Genomic DNA, 19046 nt, shown 5'->3' with positions numbered 1-19046 from the left:
GGACATGTTCTGGGCACTTAGGTTGTTTGTTTTAGTCAAATCCGTAGCTGTGTGTAGCCTACTGTCTTGAGTAACCAAAGCTAGAAGTACACATTTGGTTATGAAAACATTACACCTAATCAGTTTAAAACTCGGACCCTCCACTCACCTTGTCTGGAACCTGTAAGGTAGGTCAGTGGCTTTCCTTTTCTCAATTTGGCCGGTTGTGGCATAAGTTAGCTTGGCAGTCTGTTCCACTTGCGTGGGGCCCCCGAGGGCCGGTGGTCTACGAAATTTCCCGGTAGATTTTTTGGTCCCACTCTGCCCCTGGTATTGTTATTACTGTATATGTAGTATAATAAAATGCAGATGATATGTTGAGGTGAATTGAGATATAATAGAAAAACAGGTTGCAAAGCAAGAATCAAGTATGTTAAAAAAAAAAGAAAGAGGACACAATGTGACAAATATTAAATATTTACAAATATGTGTGCAGTTTCCTTTAGGGTTCAAGTATGATCTCATTTGGCTAAACCTGCTTTGATTAAGACTGTGACAGAGTTTACAAAAATCCAACTTTTGTAAAATGCATGTCAGACACAGTTTCACAGTTTTAGAATGCTGTATGTATTGTTATTATATGTACGTAGTATAATAAAATGCAGATGATATGTTGAGGGTAATTGAGATATAATAGAAAAGCAGGTTGCAAAGCGAGAATCAAGTATTTTAAAAAAAGAAAGAGGACACATTGTGACAAATATTAAACTTTATGTTGTTTTGAAATGGCAGTACAAAAATATGTTAATGCATTTGTCATTCAAATTTCACAGTAGGTACACAGGTAGGTACACACAAGACTGTTATTTACAGGAGAGTCATTGAGATGTTTTATAATACACTATAAGGATTATTAAAAGTATTTCAGACATCTGCTTAGAGTTTAAAGATTTAACTGGATCACTTGACCATTTGATATTGGCCATTTGCATCAACATCTCGCAGGTTTACCAGTAGGTGAACAGATTGACTCACATCTGGCAGTGTAATCAGGTACAGGTATGTTCAATTGGCCTAAATTGTAGTCCGTTCTCAGACAGACAGATTTAATTTTCCTTTCGCTCAGATGATGCTGATTACATTGGTCTGTCCAGTTAGTTCATTGAAAGCAGCAAAACAGCAACGGAATGAACTAGCACAACCTCTAAAAATGTATTTACAAAACAAAGCCAAGCGCTCAACAGAGGAGGTATTGTAGAGGGCTTGGGGTTGTACCAACAGTCTTCTGAGACTCCTACAAACACAACCAAACTGTTAATTTTAGTAATCGGCGGGTGGCTGAGAGTTAGGATCAGGATCTAGAGTAAACATGTGTGGAGGGAGGGAAGGAGGGAGACTATACAGATTTGTTTAGGCTGAGCCCCTTCCTCACCTCCAAACAAAAGCTTAAGTACATACAGCACAACTGTAGCTGTCCTGTTCTTTGTTTGTGGTGAATTAAAACCACATTGCCAGGCAATAAAGTGGTATCAGCTTTCCAAACATATTAGCGCTGCTTTCCATCAGCTTGTTTGTTTTGTTTGTGGGGAATGTGAAAACTGTAAAAAGGTTGTAAAATGCCAATGCCAGTGGCCGCCAATGTATATACACAATAAACACAACACAATAAATACATTGTATGCATCAGCTTTCCCAAGGATATATGGATTTGTTACTAGGATAAAAACATAAATAGAGTTTGATACCTTCTCCAATAAATAGTAGTGGTATTCTATTTACAATATGCACACATCTCCCAAAGAGCCAATGAGATATATATTTTTTTTTTTATCTCGAGACACGTGTGTTCATCTGCCTCAATTTCCCAAACTAACAGGAGTTTAACACAAATTGCTCACAGGGTTTTTGTAGCTCTTTTTGAGGCAGTTACACTATTGTGTCTTCCAACAGAGGTCTTTCAAATGTATTGTCATTCTGTATACAAAGGGGAGGGGGAAATGATTGTCAAAAAAAGAGGTCATTATGGGAAGCTAGTGGTGTGACACTTGGAAGTGTTTCTCGAACAACTCGTTTCTTGAAAAAGGACTGCGTCAGGAGTTGTCCATCTAGACTGCGTTTTCCTCACTGCCTTCGAAATGTTGAGGTTTCCGAGGGGGACCTGCACAAAAAAAAAAAAAAGAGTCAAAATGTGCTTGCATGACAGCTGCAGAATCCTCATTGGCACAGACAAGTAAGAGACTGGTAAAAATAGAAAGTGACAGGTGTTTTTGTAGCCTTACTGTTGCAGTGGCCGTAGTGACGGACTCCTATGGAGCGACCGAGGAAGCAGGTGGCCCGGCGGAGGTGGCAGGCGCTGGGGTAAGTGATGTTGTCATTGCCACAGATTGGCTGCTCAGACGGCATGGCGATTGGGCAAGGAGTTGTGCGGCACATGACACAGTGAGCACTGTTGGTCTGGTCGGTCACACAGGTGTGGGTACCTGGACACACCACATTGGAGCACGACTCTGTGCAAGACATGAAAAAAGGACTTAGCAAATTAAAAAAAGTGTGATATATTTTGCTTTTGTGCACAACAGCTTATCTTGGAAATAGCATAAACTAGATCAATCATGCTTACTTTTGCAGTCTCCTTGGTACATGACCTCCAGGTCTGGGTGTCCCATGCAGCGGGCCATCAGCAGAGTACACTCATCGGTATATGACCTCCCGTCGCTGCCGCACACAGCGTGCTTCTGGGTAATGTGAGAGCAGTCTGGAGAGCACACACACTGAGGCCTTCCTATCTTCATTTTGCAAACCTTCCCGGGACTACATTTGACTCCATCGCAAGTCTCTACAAAAGCACAGAAAGTGGTTTCATATGTGAGTGTCAGTGTAATGTTACTGTATTAACAAGTCTGCAGACATCAGGTGAGCCGCAGGCATTTTCATCCAAAATAAGCATGAGGTCTGGGGTTTTCCCAGACCAAAACACAATTTTCACCTTGCACAATATTTACAATAATCACATCTCTTTATTGACCGTTACACACAGGGGTGTCTCGCCTGGTGGAATTTGAGGCTGGCGTGTTTTCATAACAGACCTATGTGTACGGCTGCATACGGATTGGGCTAAGCTCCCGCAGAGGGACGGAGGGGCTCTGAGGTAGACAGAGTTCAAATAGCTGTCAGAGGAGTTTACAGGCTGAGAAATGAGGAAGCCCCGGGCTCCTCTGACACCCCATAATGTCAAAGCACAGGAGGAACTGTAATCCTACACAGTGCAAAATCAACATTAGACAATGCACACAGGTCTTTTCCCAGGGCCTTGAGAGATGGTGGCTAATCAGCTCCGAGTCCTGAGGATTCTGTAAACAATGAGGAACTTTTTTCTTATTTCCTGTCTCTACCAGCACTTCAATATCCTGTTTTATTCCAGATACTGTGTTTTTTTTGTTTTTTTTTCTGGTCTAACTTTTGGTTCATTTTCATCTTTCACTCTGTCTCTTGCTACGCATACATTTTCTCTCTATCTCCTGTGTCTCCCAATAAGGGAATGTCTGAAAGAAAAAACTATAGTCTTGTAATGATGTAGGTGTCTTACTCTGAATTGACAAGCCATCTTAACTTTCATTCACGCTGCCGACGTTTTCCTCCCACCGAATTCCAAATGATCAACATAGTGTAGCACATTATGAGTCCCAGACATGTGGCAGGCATTTACTCCAGCCTGCAGGAATGTATTTTCTTATTTTGCTCATGGAAGCAAACAGGGCAGGAGGAGGCTGTGATTTGACCAACTTCATTAATTTTTCATGTGACAATTGTTTACCTTTATGTAAGTCTTTTTTTTTTTTACAAAGCTGCAGGCTACCCTTGACTGTGGCCTGTCTGCTTATTTCAAGTTTATCTAAATACAATCCACATTTCTTTTTCTCTAAGCCGTGTGACGAGGCCAGAAAACCCTGTGGCTGTGGTTGGGTATGTTCTCCAAAAAATGCCAGTGGCTCAATTTTTACTGGACTTCATCAGCTTGGAGAAATTCACATTTTTGTCCTATGATCACATGGTGCAAGTGCTGCTTAAGAAAACAAGAATGTATTTGCAAGTGAACCTGAATGAACCTCGCAGAGATTCCAGGAGAGGAAGCTTCTTAGGACAGCTGGGTGGAGTTATGTGGGAAGATCTCCTGGATCCATGTCTGCATTTTGTTGAAAGCTGCACCGGGAACTCATTGTGGAAATACCTTGATTTCACAAACGGCGTGGCACGAATTAACTTTCACTAACTCTCCGCGGGGAGACGAGAGTTATTTAAGAGAGAGTTGTGTAAGGGAGTAGCCAATTTTGTCCCTGTGGTATTTAAAACATAAGTTAAACCTTCTGTTTAAAGTCTGCAATTGATATCTAAGCAGTGATTAAAACACCCAGTACTTACCTTAAAACTACCACTGACAGAAGAAGCCTGAGTCCAGTGGGATCATTTTATGTTTTAAAAGAATTTAAACGTGGGTTTAAAGCAGTTCAGTACGGCATTTAACTTGTGGGTTACATGCAATGATGAATGCCATGTGTGATAAACCAAAGCAATACACAAGTAATTGATTCCTGCTACTTGGCAGATTCAACTAATTTGATTTTTAAAGGTTTGTTTGTTTACCTTTGCATGGTTTACAGGAGACAATTCCCAGGAAGCCCAGCAGGCTGACCTCATTCATGGGTAGGCTGGTGTTGGACCATGCTGTGTCCAGGCGGCCCCCGGCACAGCACTCCTCTCTGGTCACCCCTCTCATCAGCACCATGTCACACCTTTGGTCTTGCTGCAGCCAGCACATCCCAGCTAGAGATAGTAGCAAAAATAAAACAAGTGAATTCACTCTGACCCATATAAACTCTCTCTCTCTCTCTCTCTCTCTATATATATATATATATATATATATATATATATATATATATATATATATATATATATAAACATATACATATATAAACGCGTACAAAGTTATTTTAATCTTCTTTTAATCAATGTCCATTAAATGAATGGCTAATTATAAAACTGTAGTATTATAAACGCTATATAGCACACTATATAGCACCTGTCTGCTTGGATGTTTTCACAGGTTTTGTGTATATATTCTTCTATGAGTATATATACAAAGAGTAAACTATCTACTGCACTATTTCTATTTCAAAAGGCTGAGGCAAAGTACATAATAGCACATAAATATAATTCTAGAAGAAAAAAAAGTACCTCATCATTATGATAACTGTAAGAGGATTCGTGCAGTTATTTTCAAAGCATGGCACACTTTGGACCTACTTTTTCAAAATACAAAAAAAAGAAGAGAAAAACAAGTCAACTTACCACTGGCAGGATTCTTCCCAATCTGATACATAGTGAAAATCACACCAAAAACAGGGATGAAAAAGATCATTGTGTAATCTAGGTAGTACAAACCCTATTTATTTCCCCCCTAAAAGCTTGTCTCTGCAAATATCAGCAAGAAGAAGTGATGTTCCTCTGGCAAACTCAACTCTGGAAGTAGCTCTCCCTTATGTGAATGAATGTGTTGTGGATAAGTGATGTCGTTCCCCCTCTGTATAAATATTTAGCCCAGATGGAATTATGCTGCTGGGATGGGCGATCCTCTCAGCCAGTAATAAGCCAGGGCAGGACACAGTTTGACTCTGACTCAATTTCCAGAGTCGGGAAATGATCCATGCCCTCCAAAGCCAGACGCTGGCCACTAATATGACCTCACAAAACATTTTCACACCATATTAAACTCATTACAGGCTAATTACAAATATTTACAGTGGGTTTTAGATGAGATGTTTTTATTTCTTTTTTGTTCATGCAGCTTATTGAATAGACTGAACTGAAAAAAAAGAATAAACTGTTCAGGTATTTGGGAAAACACTTGATTGCATAATAACCTCTGAATGTGACCTTATAAGAAGCAGTCTGAGTTTTTTATTTGTCTGGTGGGTCCCGGATGTTTTGGTCTCTATCATCTCATCTCTCTCTTTTAATGTGGCATAGCTCAGAGGTATTCATTCTCCTTACTGTTTGATCATGGTAGTTTTCTGTCTAAAAGAGGCTCTGTGTGGCTTAGGAGGGAAAAGTGGCCGTTAGAAATGACATACTTATTTCTTATTGTGCTCAAACAATAATCTTTTGAAGCGACGTGGATCCAGCACTGACCTTAAATTGTGCTTCTTTGTAATGTAAATACGGAGGAAAGGAAGAGCCACCGCAGCAAAGTGGTTACTATCTTCTAAGGCCATATTATGCTAAATCAAACTATTATCAAGTGCCTAAAAATATCCATAACAACAGTCCTTTGATAAATGAAGTCATCCGCCTCTCCAACATTACCATACCTCATTGTGTTAACTGTCTGGGTTTATCAATGAAGGCTGATATTTCACTCTACAGATGCGGTTAGAATAATACTGAGATGAGGGAATGAGTGGGAGTGAAGGTGGTCTGCCCTTGAGCAATATATCAAGTTAAATAAACACAACTACGTTGGAGCTTTTCAAGAAAATTAATGTCCCCTCATTTTTAGTCTATGATCACTGACACACAGACAACCACAGCAGCCAAGACTGAACACGTTGAAATACTGTGGATATATATACAGTATCTGTCGACCAGACACAATCTTGTCTTCAAAAAATACTCAGGTGACTAAAGGCCGATCTGCATTATCATCATGTCTGATAAGAACATCTGCACTGCTCCTCTCTCTTCCTGCACTCACTGACACTGAGAGGTATGCACTAATGCTAAAGTAATGTGAGACTGCCCATCTGTCTGTCACCGCTTTCTTTTATGTATCCTTTTGATCGTGGGGGGGGGGGGTGAAGGTAGCATATGCTGCAGAATCATAGTCATTGTGAATGATGTTGCCTTCTTCAGCAGAGATCCCCAGGGCACCGAAGGAATGCTGCCTGACCTAGGAGGGGAGGAAAGACAAAAAAAGAGGAGTGAGCGATGGCTGTGGGTGGCCTGCCTCTTCTTCTGGAGATCCATTCAGCTCCTCATATGGTTTGGATCATCACTGCCGAGCCATACAAATGCATACAGCATGTTGGGGAATTTGGAGCACCCACTAATGTACGATCTTTATTAGGGTGCAGCTTACTGTGTCCCATCTTTGAGAAATATTGGTCTCTTTCAAGTGGCCTGGCTCTGAGGGGCAGCATGAAATTTAAGAAGCCCATGGCGGGCTGTGTCTAATGTGAAATAGAGTGAGTGCATCTCCACGGGGCAGGTGTGGAGCTCAGTCTGTCATACTGCAGGCCACATTTGTCTGGCATTAAAACAGAAAAGGCAAAAACACCACTGCCATCTAGTGGGAAAAGTGGGCAGGTTTGTGAAAAGCAGAGTTGGGTTTGTTTATTCTCGTACCGATTTAACTTCCAACTCATGTAACCGTATTTGTGTATGTTTCTATATTCTCTAGTATGAGAAACATGACAAATATGAAACAGAAAAATGCAAAAAAAAGTGTACTCATCTAAAATGCAATACAACATGGAACAGATTTTCCAACAGATATCAACACTATTAAAACAAGTGATTATAGCTTAGCTTTTTAAATTTTATTTTAAGATGGGCTATATCATAACTTATGAAGCTAGCTATAATGATCACGTTGTCAAGTAACATTAGGCCAGAGAAGAAAGGCCAGAAAGTAATCAATTGCATTTGTTAAGGGAAGTTTTACATTACCTCCATACATGTTGCTATGTATTCAGCCGGACTAATTAAATAAATTAGTGTCAGCTGCGGTAGCGGAGTTACCAATGACGTTATCCAGGTAGCTAGCTAAAACCGTAAAACTGGGAAATAGCTACGGTAGTTTGGCTCGTAGCTATATTGTTATAGCATTAAGTAGTGTTAGTTAAATAAAGAATTAGATAAAAAATACCTATAGCATTAATTTGGCGGGGGGGGGGGGGGTGTTAAGGAGAAGCCACTTACTACAATTTATTTGTATGTCCAACAGCTGACCATACCCTTAAAATACCTTTGTTGGTAACTACCGTTAGCCCAAAGCGTAATATCTTCATGAGAGGCATGTTGTTTTTATACCAATTAAGGATATCCTAAAACGACATTGCTACATGAAGCATAGGCCTACTAAATTGCTGCAGACCGTATAGGCTATTATTAGTTATTATTAGTCCTAGTTGCAATTGCAATTAACTAAAATGACCAGATGAGGGCGCCCCTCGCCTGTCTCTCAATATTCGTTTGTTAATCTCTGCAGCATCCTTAAATCTTTGTGTGTCCTCATCTACTAAAAATGTGTTTAGCCCTTAATTTTGGACATAAAGCAGTCCTAAATGTAATCTATACTTGTCTCCTCCCAGATACATATGATATCATCTTCTAGATACATAAGTTGCTAGATACATAACATAGCTGACAAGTCAGTGATTACGAGGAGCAGTTACCATTAGACCACTAGACCATTAGAGTATAAAACAAATATTTTCTTCTTTTGGTTGCTGTGTCACACCAACAAGCTGGTTCATTTCATGGTGACTGACATGAACTCCTGTTTGGTCATGTATTGCTTGTATCTATATATTTTTTTCTCAATTTCTTGAAAGATATATAGCCTACTTAGCTATTTACCCTTGAATGGCAATATTCTATTGCTATTCTGTGAAGTACATCCTTCATTTCACTAGTAAAAGAAGTTGCATTCTTGACTAATAGAGGATACAGAGTGTATATCTTTGTACAGAGCATGAAAGAAAGCCCTTGTTTTATTGCTATATAAGAAAGAAACCCCATTAAAATCCACCCACTGGCCTATCTTAAGTCATAGTACTGCTGTGTAGCCTACGTCACATGGCTAAACAGGTCTCAGCGGTGGTAATTGCTCTGTCTGCCCCGGACTGTCTGAAAGCAGCTGCAATATCTATCCACTCAATTTACTCCTGATGTGTATTACTGATTGAACCGGCAATGAGGGTCGGAAAAGTGACAAGGCCGGAAAGAGTCACCCCCTCTGTCCCTCTGCACACAACTTTCCTGCTCCACCTCACCCTCACCCTCTTCTTCCCTGCTTCCTTCCTGTGCTTAGCGTTGCCCATGATGTGAAGTCCCTCCAGCGGTTCATTAATGGGGAAGGTTAATGTAGACGCACGCGCTGCTTATACAAACAGCACTCCCTCCCCCTTCAGCTTTCTCCCTCATCTCTCTCCCAGCCCTCCCGCTCTCTGCCCCCATGCCACCTTTTCTGCTCTCTTGAGCCCTCTCTCACTTTGTAACCAGAGCAGGGCACTGACATGGTGGTGACTCAAGGGTCTCCTTCTGTGTCAGAGTGACTGTCATTTAGCTCCATCTGTGTGCTGCTCCGGATCTCCTGCTCTTTCCCAGTGGGCTGGTATAACCCCTGGTGCTCATCTGCTCTATAGACGCCTCATGCTCCATTCATGAAGACTTGTACAAGCTCTCAAGTGTTTTTATTCAACTTGACTTAACAGACTTTAATGACCCTCGTGTGTCCAGATTTAAAACTAGCTTTATAATAAAATACACACTTCTTTTGGAAGGGTTCCTCAGTTGAAAGTTAAGGTAAGATATGGAGTTTATCCAAAGTTGCAAGTATACTTCCACCATGTTCAACTAATTTTAATTGTATATTGCTGGTGATGCCACTATTTAGTCAGTATATTAACATCCATATATCAAACATATTGGACAACAAATATAATCTGTGTCAAATTATTGTCATATGGGGTGATAAAAATATAGTAATTTGCCTTTTTCTGGCTGATGAGTGGAACTGGTAATTTCCTTAACTGTGTTATGTGGCGATGGACTGCTGAGTGTGTGGCGGATGCAGGAAATGCCAGATATTTTTCCTGAGAAAAAAAAAAAAAAAAGTTATCCTGTGTGAGTCCCTTGGCGTGTCGCTACTTTTTTTAAAAATACTGTTTGCCACTGTATTTTCATTTATTAGCACTGCAATCAATTCCAAATCCAATGCTGTGTCTCTTTTTTGAATTACTTCTGCAAGTTGATAAATTGTTTGGAGTACTTGCACCGTGCTGTCACTGTGCAAGTACTCCAAACAATCTATCAACTTGCATCGATCTGCTGCTGATCACGGGAGAGAGATAGATCATGTTACGTGAACAGTAGGTATTGAGCTTGATTGGAATTTATCTCTCCTTTATGGTATTCTGCTTTGGAGAGCCACTAGTTTAATGAATTGAACTTAACTCTAATCACTATTCTGTGTGAGACAATACCAGTTGGTATGCTCATTGCAATATGTTAACTGGTAGTTGAGGTGGTTTGGGCATCTGGTAAGGATGCCCCCTGGGCACATCCCTAGGGAGGTGTTCCAGGCACGTCCAGGTGGGAGAAGACCTCGGGGAAGACCCAGGACTAGTTGGAGTGATTATATCTCCACCCTGGCCTGGGAACGCCTCGGGATCCCCCAGTCAGAGCTGGTTAATGTGGCTCGGGAAAGGGAAGTTTGGGGTCCCCTGCTGGAGCTGCTGCCCCCACGACCCGACCCCGGATGGGGGGGATGGACAATACCAGTTCTCCTGTCTAAATTGATGCTCACAAGAAAAATATAGTTAAAAACTAACAATATAATTCGTTTTACATCAGTTTTGTCAACCTTATTGTCTTAATTTATCTGAAATAGGTCAAATCAAAAATTCAAAAGCAACTAATTAAATCCTTTGTAAAGTTAGATTTGCATTACCGTTGGTGAATACCAGCTGTATACTGATCACCGCTATGCCACCACCATATTGGTCTACATACCCTGTCTGTCGGATCAAGACTGATGTGCCAGCAACCATCTGCTGTCTTTGCACTTCACGTTGCCTTATGTTGCCTTGAGAGCTCACTCATACAAACAGTGTTTGTCATACCTCATTTAAAGCTGCCACATTTTGTACTGCTGATTATTATTCAGCTGGATGTGACTCACTTACTGTAGGTAGGCAGCCACAACTTACTGTAGTCATTTCCCGGATTGCTGGTGCATCAGTTGCAGACACTGCAATGTTATGTAATTTGGCGAGAGGAAAAGTCTCCAAAGTCAAACACAAACAAAGTGATCATCAGATTAATGCTCATTAACAATTACAACTTTTGATGTGAATCAACACCACTGACAGTCTGGAGAAAAATAACTTTTGTGACCTTAATCAGAGGTGTTTATGTTATTTGTTTTAACTACTTGCAAAAGTGAGATATTATTTTAATGACATATTAAGATATTATGCCATTGTATGAGGTGCTTCTCAGTTATTGTTTAAAAGTTAAATCATATACTAGGGTGAATGGATAATGAAATAATCCATCCAAATCGGACCCTTTTGAAGCTATAACATTCACAAGGTCTTTGACAACATTGGGAAAGGAGAGTACAGCCTAGGAAGTATTTCAATTAAATGTATTTTAATTAGGTATTTAATTACTTTCAAGTATTTTGTAATTTTTTGTGTTTTGCTTGACAGAAAAAAAAGATGTAATTTGAGACAAAATACATTAAGATTCAAGATTCATTCAAAATCCTTTGTTAAGAGCTTGTATTTGTGTACTCAATTTAAATGATTTAATATGTCATTTTATTCTTAAATAAAACCTTTATTATCCCCAGGTTTAAACTTTAGAAAAAACTGTACCACAAGTAGCGTAATCAGTCTTTGGCTAAATGCAAGTGAAACATGTCCTATTGGGTCCAGCAACGCGACTATTGTGAACTACCAAAATTCCACATGTTCCTCGTGACCAGTAGCTTGAGTAAAGAAGCTGATTTGGTGGTATGTGCAAATTTCCCCTAAGAGAAAGGTTTGCCATCTACAGTGCTCAGCATAAATGAGTACACCCATGCTAAATTTGACTAAAAAGAGGAATAAATCTTAATGCCTTAATTAATAAAATGAGGAAAAATCCAACCTTTAAGGACACCAATTTTCTTTGTGAATGAATAATGTATCGTGAATAAATAAATGTTCTTCCTTAAAATACAGGGGGCATAAGTGAGTACACCCCTATGTTAAATTCCCATAGAGGCAGGCAGATTTTTATTTTTAAAAGCCAGTTATTTCATGGATCCAGAATACTATGCATCCTGATAAAGTTCCCTTGGCCTTTGGAATTAAAATAGCCCCACATCATCACATACCCTTCACCATACCTAGAGATTGGCATGGGGTACTTTCCATGAAATCATCTCTCAATGCAAAGCAAACCAGCTATTAGGCTAACCGACATAAAAACATGCCAATCTCTAGGTATGGTGGAGGGTATGTGATGATGTGGGTCTATTTTAATTCCAAAGGCCAAGGGAACTTTATCAGGATGCATAGTATTCTGGATACTATTCATCCTGATAAAGAGATGATAGAGAGATGATTTTATGGAAAGTACCCCATGCCAATCTCTAGGTATGGTGAAGGGTATGTGATGATGTGGGGCTATTTAATTCCAAAGGCCAAGGGAACTTTACCAGGATGCATAGTATCCTGGATCCATGAAATAACTGGCCTTTAAAAATAAAAATCTGCCTGCCTCTATGGGAATTTAACATAGGGGTGTACGCACTTATGCTCCCTGTATTTTAAGGAAGAACATTTATTTATTTATGATACATTATTCATTCACAAAGAAAATTGATGTCCTTAAATGTTAGATTTTTCCTCATTTCTTTAATTAAGGCATTAAGTTCAATTTCCAAAAGATGATTTTTTTATTCCTCTTTTTAGTCAAATTTAGCATGGGTGTACTCATTTATGCTGTGCACTGTATATATGATCAGATATTGCATGCTCAGGCAAGCTTAGGCTACAGAATAACACTACAATTCAACAGAAGAGAAGAGTTATTAGCACTATACCGTCTAGACCTGGCAAATATGCTTAGCGTTAGCATACCAGCTAACGTCACAGACGCGTTATTATGGAACCCACGTAACTTCTAGGCAAGACCCGCCCTTCAATAGCATTCACACGCTACTATTGACCAGGCGTCCATGCTTACGCTAGGTAAGGTAACCCAATTTGTTTAGGTCCTATCTCCTGACCAATCGGCTATCCTTACCTTAACCACTCGAGGTCAATGTCTAACCCAAACTTCGTAAGGCGGGACTTGCCTAGAAGTTACGTGGGATCCATAATTAGGTCTACGCGTCACAGGCACTCTCAGGCATCCTGGAACAGTCACATCTTGTGGTAAGTCATATGGGAAGCTTAGCAAGATTGTTAGCAACTTCTGTAACTGAAATTCTTGCATAGCTACATTTAGTCGTTTCATAGTGGTTATTCTTAATAGTTATCAGGGGAATAGCTTGCACACAGGGTCGAAAGTTAGCTCAAGTAACTTGCTTGCTTTTCACAGTACGGACCAACTCTGCTGTGAAGAATACATTTATTGACCGTAGTTGCAGTGCATGAACAGGGATTTTTTATTTCTCTTCTGTGGCAGTGACCACAATACAAGGCCTTTCAGTGACTGTATGCTGCAACCTGAGTTTATCCAGACACTTTATGGCTGAATGAAGTAACTTACCTACCCATAATAGCATGCACTATTCTGTGGGGTGTATGTACTTCTCTCAAACACCGGTCTGGGAGGGACTTACTTCCCACAACAAACCCGCCAGACTTCTAAATTGTATTTTCAGTTTGTATAGAATGTATGTTTGTATTTTGAAATTTTAAATTACTTGCTTTTAATTAAATACAGCATTTTCTCATACCAATATCTTGTATTTATTTTGAGATATTTGATGAGTATTCTTATGGATGTATTTGTTGCCCATCTCTGAGTACAGCATCCCAGAGGGATCAATCCATCCATCACATGCTTGGGAATCTGCATTTAGGTGAGAGAAGAAAATCCAATTACAGTGCATATCAGGAATGAATATTAAATCCAGTTGATGATATATAATCTAACAATGTCATCTCTTGGTGCAACCCTGATATGAGTCACAGACAAATCTCTGCCAGTCTGTCTCTTATGTTGCATGACACCTAAGGGTTATATGTCAGTACATTATGAAATACATTTCCTCTCGAGTACGCTGGCAGTATACTAGGAAACATAATAGCTGGTTAGTTTACAAAAACAAATAATAAAGATGATAAAAAAAGAAAATGCTGCATTATTACATGCTATTTGACCAAATTCTGAGAAGAGCACAGAACATGTTTGTTGTTTGTCCTTAAATCAAACTGAAAACAGCTTTCCAGTTTCCATTGTTCCAGGATGCTTGAACATGAGCCTGCAGAGAGGTTCTTGATACAAGAAATCACACAGCATAAGTAAGTAATCATACTTTGCCTCTGAAGCAGCAGTTCAACTCACCTTTATACCGGCCTGAGAAAATATTAGTGAACTAGTCTATGTTATCGATTGTCAACAAATGCGCATTATTTCATGAGACTTTCAATGAGTTTTATGTATATGCTTGTAAATGCAGCAAGTAAGAATCAAAAATATATACATAGGCCTATATATAATTAAAGTGTACCCATGCATAACTTTGTTTCAGATGCTACAGTGGAGCATCAGCTGTCCAAATAAACAACAGGTGACTTAAAGTGCTCATATTATTCTAATATTCAGGTTCATAATTGTATTTAGAGGTTGTACCAGAATAGGTGGATGTGGTTTAATTTTCTGAAAACACCATACATTTGTTGTACTGCACATTGCTGCAGCTCCTCTTTTCACTCTGTGTGTTGAGCTCTCTGTTTTAGCTACAGAGTGAGACATCTCACTTCTGTACCATCTTTGTTGGGAGTCGCACATGCGCAGTAAGTATGGCTAGCTAGTCAGTTGCAGAGCATGAGGGAGTGCCATGCTAGCAGCTAGGCGAGCATTATAACGTATGTTACAAAGTGCCGCACGTTTGTCACAGAAGTAAAGGCTGGACTACAATAGAGCTGTTTGGAGCAGTTTGTGTGTTTTCTGTTGGAGATGGTAAGTCCCTTTGGGGTGGACTTTGGGCTTTTTCACTTTGTAAACCTATAATGTGCACAAAAAGATATATAACACAATAAAGAAAAGGGGAAAAGCCAAAAAGCGCAATATGAGCACTTTAAATCTTCAACGTGTACACACAGGAAGGAGATATTCATGTTAGTTAAAAAAAACATCTCTATCTCGTCTCTCTCCCTGTGCGAGCTAGCCCTTTAAAGACTCTTGAATGGACAAGAGCTGATGCTCATGCTGGCAGCAGTTACCATGGCAACAAATGACTGAAATGTATGTGTTGCTGCCGTTGCAATATAAACTGTCAGAAACAGATAATTAAAACAGAGGAGGGAAAGTTTTCATTCTGTCTTTCACAATTGAGCGCCATGTCATGCACATTTCATGTGTCAAGTATGCACAAACTGATACTACTATTGGTTACTTTCACTGCCAACACGATTTTACATCACAACTCGTGATATTTGCTGATGTGTTTTGGCTGCAGATTCATGTTCGACAAGCTGAGTAATGGGCTGCCTCTCTCTGGTCATTAACAGCAATGAATTATTCCAGAGAATTAAATCAATCTCTCTGCCTTATATGGTAGCTGCTGCCTGACACTGCCGGGCAAAACAGGCAACATTGGATGGGAACAAATGGTAACTGAAAAAAGACTGACTGCTGTATAAATATTTAAACAAGCGAAAGGGCAGATGGGTCTTTAAAATTAATTACCCCACTCATTGTAAATATGAACATTAGTCAAGGCTCCGTGCTGGAGTCTATGCAGTATTAATGATCGGCAGCAAAAGCACCTCACCTCTTACAGTGGAATATGTTCACTGGGCTACAGATGCAAGCCTACAGTGTTAAGGTTTTTAAAGAAAAAAACATGTAATTGACACTTACAGCACTCTGAGTACAGTAAGAGCATACACATTGGGCAACGGTTCTCAAGTTTGTGATCATGTGGAGGTACTTGTGTTAAAGAACATTCCTAAAACTAGAACCCACCCAGGAGATGGATACTTATTACTAGGGGTGTTTGTTGGTTGGTTAGTTGTTCCACCACTTTGGTCCAGACTGAAAAATACCTAATTCAACATGGATTGCCAAGAAGTTTAGTACAGCCAATAGTTGCCACAGGATGAAACCCTTTAATTTATTCCTCTGATGCTTCCTTTAGCGCCTCTATTACCCCATTTCCACCAAGGCAGAGCTGGAGCTGGGTCGGAGCTAGAGCTAATGCCGGTTTGGAGTTGGTTCGACTGACGAGCCTCCAAAGAACCGGTTTGCTTTTCCACAGGCTGAAGAGCCAGCACGGAGCCAGGTCTGACGTCACTGTATACGTCTCATCTTTCCCAGCAACGTTGGCGCGGAGGTGCCAAACACAAACACACCATCGACAATGGCGGACGTTTGCTATTGATGTTCATGGCTTTGCGGACCTACATCGGCATCCAAACTCGGCGGATCCAACGTGTTCGCGCGGCTCGCCGTTATTTGTACAGACGGAGATTACAAGCGAGAGTAACGGTATGTACACAACATTTATTTAACACGCATTGCTATTTTTCATTCATAGATAGATAGATAGATAGATAGATACATAGATAGATAGATAGATAGACACATCTCAATGTTTGCATAGTGTATGGTGTGACCATTTGCACACCAAGTCTTACCCCGTTCTGAAGATGCTTCTCCAGAGCTGCTACACGCGGCGCGGGAGAGCTGCAGCCCAGCGGTGGCGGCAACTCAACGTTGTCATCATCACGGTCATTGATGGCAGACAGTTCTATAAAAAAACAATAAGACGACAGTGCTTTAAATAAATATTCCATTACACTTTACACACTGTTCTGTGATACTTTATACAATGAAATCACAGATAATACAATCCTAGCTAGCTTAAGGTGACCAGATTTCTGAGACAAAATCCAGGGACATTTTCAGCTCAGAAGCGTAAATACCTCCAAAAAAGGTAATGTTTTTATCTTTGTAAAACTTAAACGGGGACACTGCCACTGCTAGCCACATTGCAAACACTGATATAAGAAATTAGAACCTAAGAAACATGTTAGGAACAAGTAAACTAATGTAAAAACAGAACTTACCGGCAGGATTGGTGCAACTTTGCTGCAGCGAATCATCCACCATTGACTCGAGTATTATTGTTGCCGAGTTCAGCGCCCCGGTCACCTGGCATGCCGGCCTATCGCTGAGAACAGACTCAAGAACGTCAAAATGTAGGTTTCGACGAGGGCGACCATTGCCGCTTCGACCAAGGTCCTTTTTTCGGTCCCTGTAGTCCTTCTTTAGTTTTTTTAGTTTGTTGCTTATCTGTATGAGGTTCCGGTCGAACCCCGCTACAGCCATCTCTTGCTGAATTTGCTGCAAAATCAGTTTCGTCCGCGCAGCCCCGTCTAACTTACTCTGGACTTCTGAAGAGGACCAAAGTGCAAGAAAGCAGCTTGTTTCCTCCTCTGACCACAGCTGTTTCTGTTTATTCGCGTCCATCGTGTCTGCTAATTCAAAAATGGCGGTCACAAGTTTCTGTTCGTCTTTTTGGTAACCCCGCCCCCAGCCACTGACGTAGGTGGTTCTTACTGCTAGACCAGCAATGATATGGTGCTACTTAAGAACCACTTTTAGTGGTTCGGAGCTGGTGCTTTGGTGGTCGAAAAACAAAGAACCGATTTGAAACTAGGCTCTGGCTCCGAACCAGCTCCAGCTCTGCCTTGGTGGAAAAGGGGTATATGAGGTAAATCTTTCAATTTTCCCAAATTGTTTGCATTTACTGCAAAACTAATGACATTCCAATTAAGCACATCTGTACTTTGTTTAAGTGCTAATTAACAAATGTCACTATCAGAAGAAAAAAGAAGAAACACTTTAGCGCTTTAGAAAAAGCATATAGCTACAGTATACAGCTCTATTAATTGAACATGATTTTGGCCATGATGACACATCAAATTTTAATTAGTAAATAGAAGATGTACACTAGCCTATATTTCTCCTCACATACTGTCGTAACTTCTTTTTTTTCTCCAAAATCAATATGCCTTCAAATACCTTATCATTAAAGTGCCCATATTATGAAAAAAACACTTTTTCTGGGATTTGGGGTGTTATGTTGTGTCTCTGGTGCTTCCAAACACATACAAAAATCCATCCATGCTGTTTAGAGTGAGATACAGTTTCTGAATGTGTCCTGCCTTCAGTCTCTGGGTGAGCTGTTTAAAATCGGCATGGCTTGTGAAGTCACAAGCCGAAACGATCAGGCTAACCGCAACCATTAGCTCGTAGCGTTAGCATGCTAATGCTAATGCTAACGCTAGCATGCTAACACTAGCATGCTACCTCGTTCTCAATAGCAAAGCACTGCTACAACACACACAAGTTCACCATAATCTACAAAAGAACTACTTACATGTGCGCCCTCATTTAGAAGTCTCCCAGCTAATCCTGCCTTGTAACTGACCGAAGTTGTAGAAACAGCCTTTCTTTTACTGTCTATGGAGCTAGCTAGCTGACATGAGCTACATCTGAGCTACTGGGCATGTGCAGTGCAATCAAAGATAGTACAGAAGAAGAAGAAGAAAAGAGGTCTCACTCTGTAGCTAAAACAGAGACCAGCTGAAAAGAGGATCTGCAGCAGTGAGAGAGAGCGGTGCAGTACAACAAAAATCTGGTGTTTTTTGAAAATTAAACCATGTAAACCTATTCTGGTACAACCTTAAAATACAATTATGAACCTGAAAATGAGCATAATATGGCTGCTTTAAATTCATTTGGAGCTCCCTCTGTGCTCTTGAAAATACAATCCAAACCCAGTTTCTGAAGTGGTCATTTAACAATATTTTCAAAAATAGATCATCTCTAAACCTTGACGTCCTTGAAGACAGCATGTACTGTACCACAAAAGTAAAAAAATCACTCCGCTAAAAGCAATTTCTATTCATTGTTGAACTGGTTGGAAGTCACAGATAATTGCCCCCTTTAATGTTTTTTTTTTTTGTTAATGTAACTGCAGCGGAGGAGGTGGTGGCGTAAGATGAGCCGTTTAACATTGGAGAATGTGTGTGGGTAGAAGAGCTCTTAGTTGC

At 40.2% G+C, this 19046-nt stretch overlaps 2 protein-coding genes across 2 annotated transcripts; both read right to left on the bottom strand.

Moving 5' to 3' along the window:
• Positions 1 to 730: 730 nt before the first annotated feature.
• fstl3 (follistatin-like 3 (secreted glycoprotein)) lies at positions 731 to 5612 on the bottom strand. The gene is made up of 5 exons (XM_031318437.2): positions 5326 to 5612; positions 4621 to 4800; positions 2600 to 2815; positions 2259 to 2486; positions 731 to 2137 (listed from the first exon to the last, which is right to left on the bottom strand). Exons 1-5 carry the CDS (start codon positions 5393 to 5395, stop codon positions 2085 to 2087), a joined length of 747 nt encoding a protein of 248 aa, XP_031174297.1. The 5' UTR covers positions 5396 to 5612; the 3' UTR covers positions 731 to 2084.
• A 9921-nt stretch (positions 5613 to 15533) lies between these two features.
• si:dkey-261j15.2 (uncharacterized protein LOC794828 homolog) lies at positions 15534 to 17345 on the bottom strand. The gene is made up of 3 exons (XM_036007706.1): positions 17055 to 17345; positions 16623 to 16735; positions 15534 to 15557 (listed from the first exon to the last, which is right to left on the bottom strand). Exons 1-3 carry the CDS (start codon positions 17314 to 17316, stop codon positions 15534 to 15536), a joined length of 399 nt encoding a protein of 132 aa, XP_035863599.1. The 5' UTR covers positions 17317 to 17345.
• Positions 17346 to 19046: the final 1701 nt, after the last annotated feature.

Source organism: Sander lucioperca, chromosome 11, assembly GCF_008315115.2.
Source record: "Sander lucioperca isolate FBNREF2018 chromosome 11, SLUC_FBN_1.2, whole genome shotgun sequence".
Lineage (NCBI taxonomy): Eukaryota > Metazoa > Chordata > Actinopteri > Perciformes > Percidae > Sander > Sander lucioperca.
This window is presented reverse-complemented; position numbering and strand designations above follow the sequence as displayed.

What these genes read in the sequence shown, in the direction of transcription:
- si:dkey-261j15.2 (XM_036007706.1), bottom strand. Translation starts at nt 17,316, where the DNA reads ATGGCTGTAGCGGGGTTCGACCGGAACCTCATACAGATAAGCAACAAA. An exon ending in AAGTTGCACCAATCCTGCCG is followed by an intron (nt 16,736 to 17,054) that starts GTAAGTTCTGTT and finishes GTTTTTTTATAG; the next exon opens with AACTGTCTGCCATCAATGAC. An exon ending in AGAAGCATCTTCAGAACGGG is followed by an intron (nt 15,558 to 16,622) that starts GTAAGACTTGGT and finishes TTTGCCCGGCAG; the next exon opens with TGTCAGGCAGCAGCTACCAT.
- fstl3 (XM_031318437.2), bottom strand. Translation starts at nt 5,395, where the DNA reads ATGATCTTTTTCATCCCTGTTTTTGGTGTGATTTTCACTATGTATCAG. An exon ending in CTCCTGTAAACCATGCAAAG is followed by an intron (nt 2,816 to 4,620) that starts GTAAACAAACAA and finishes GTGCTTTTGTAG; the next exon opens with AGACTTGCGATGGAGTCAAA. An exon ending in GTACCAAGGAGACTGCAAAA is followed by an intron (nt 2,487 to 2,599) that starts GTAAGCATGATT and finishes TGTCTTGCACAG; the next exon opens with AGTCGTGCTCCAATGTGGTG.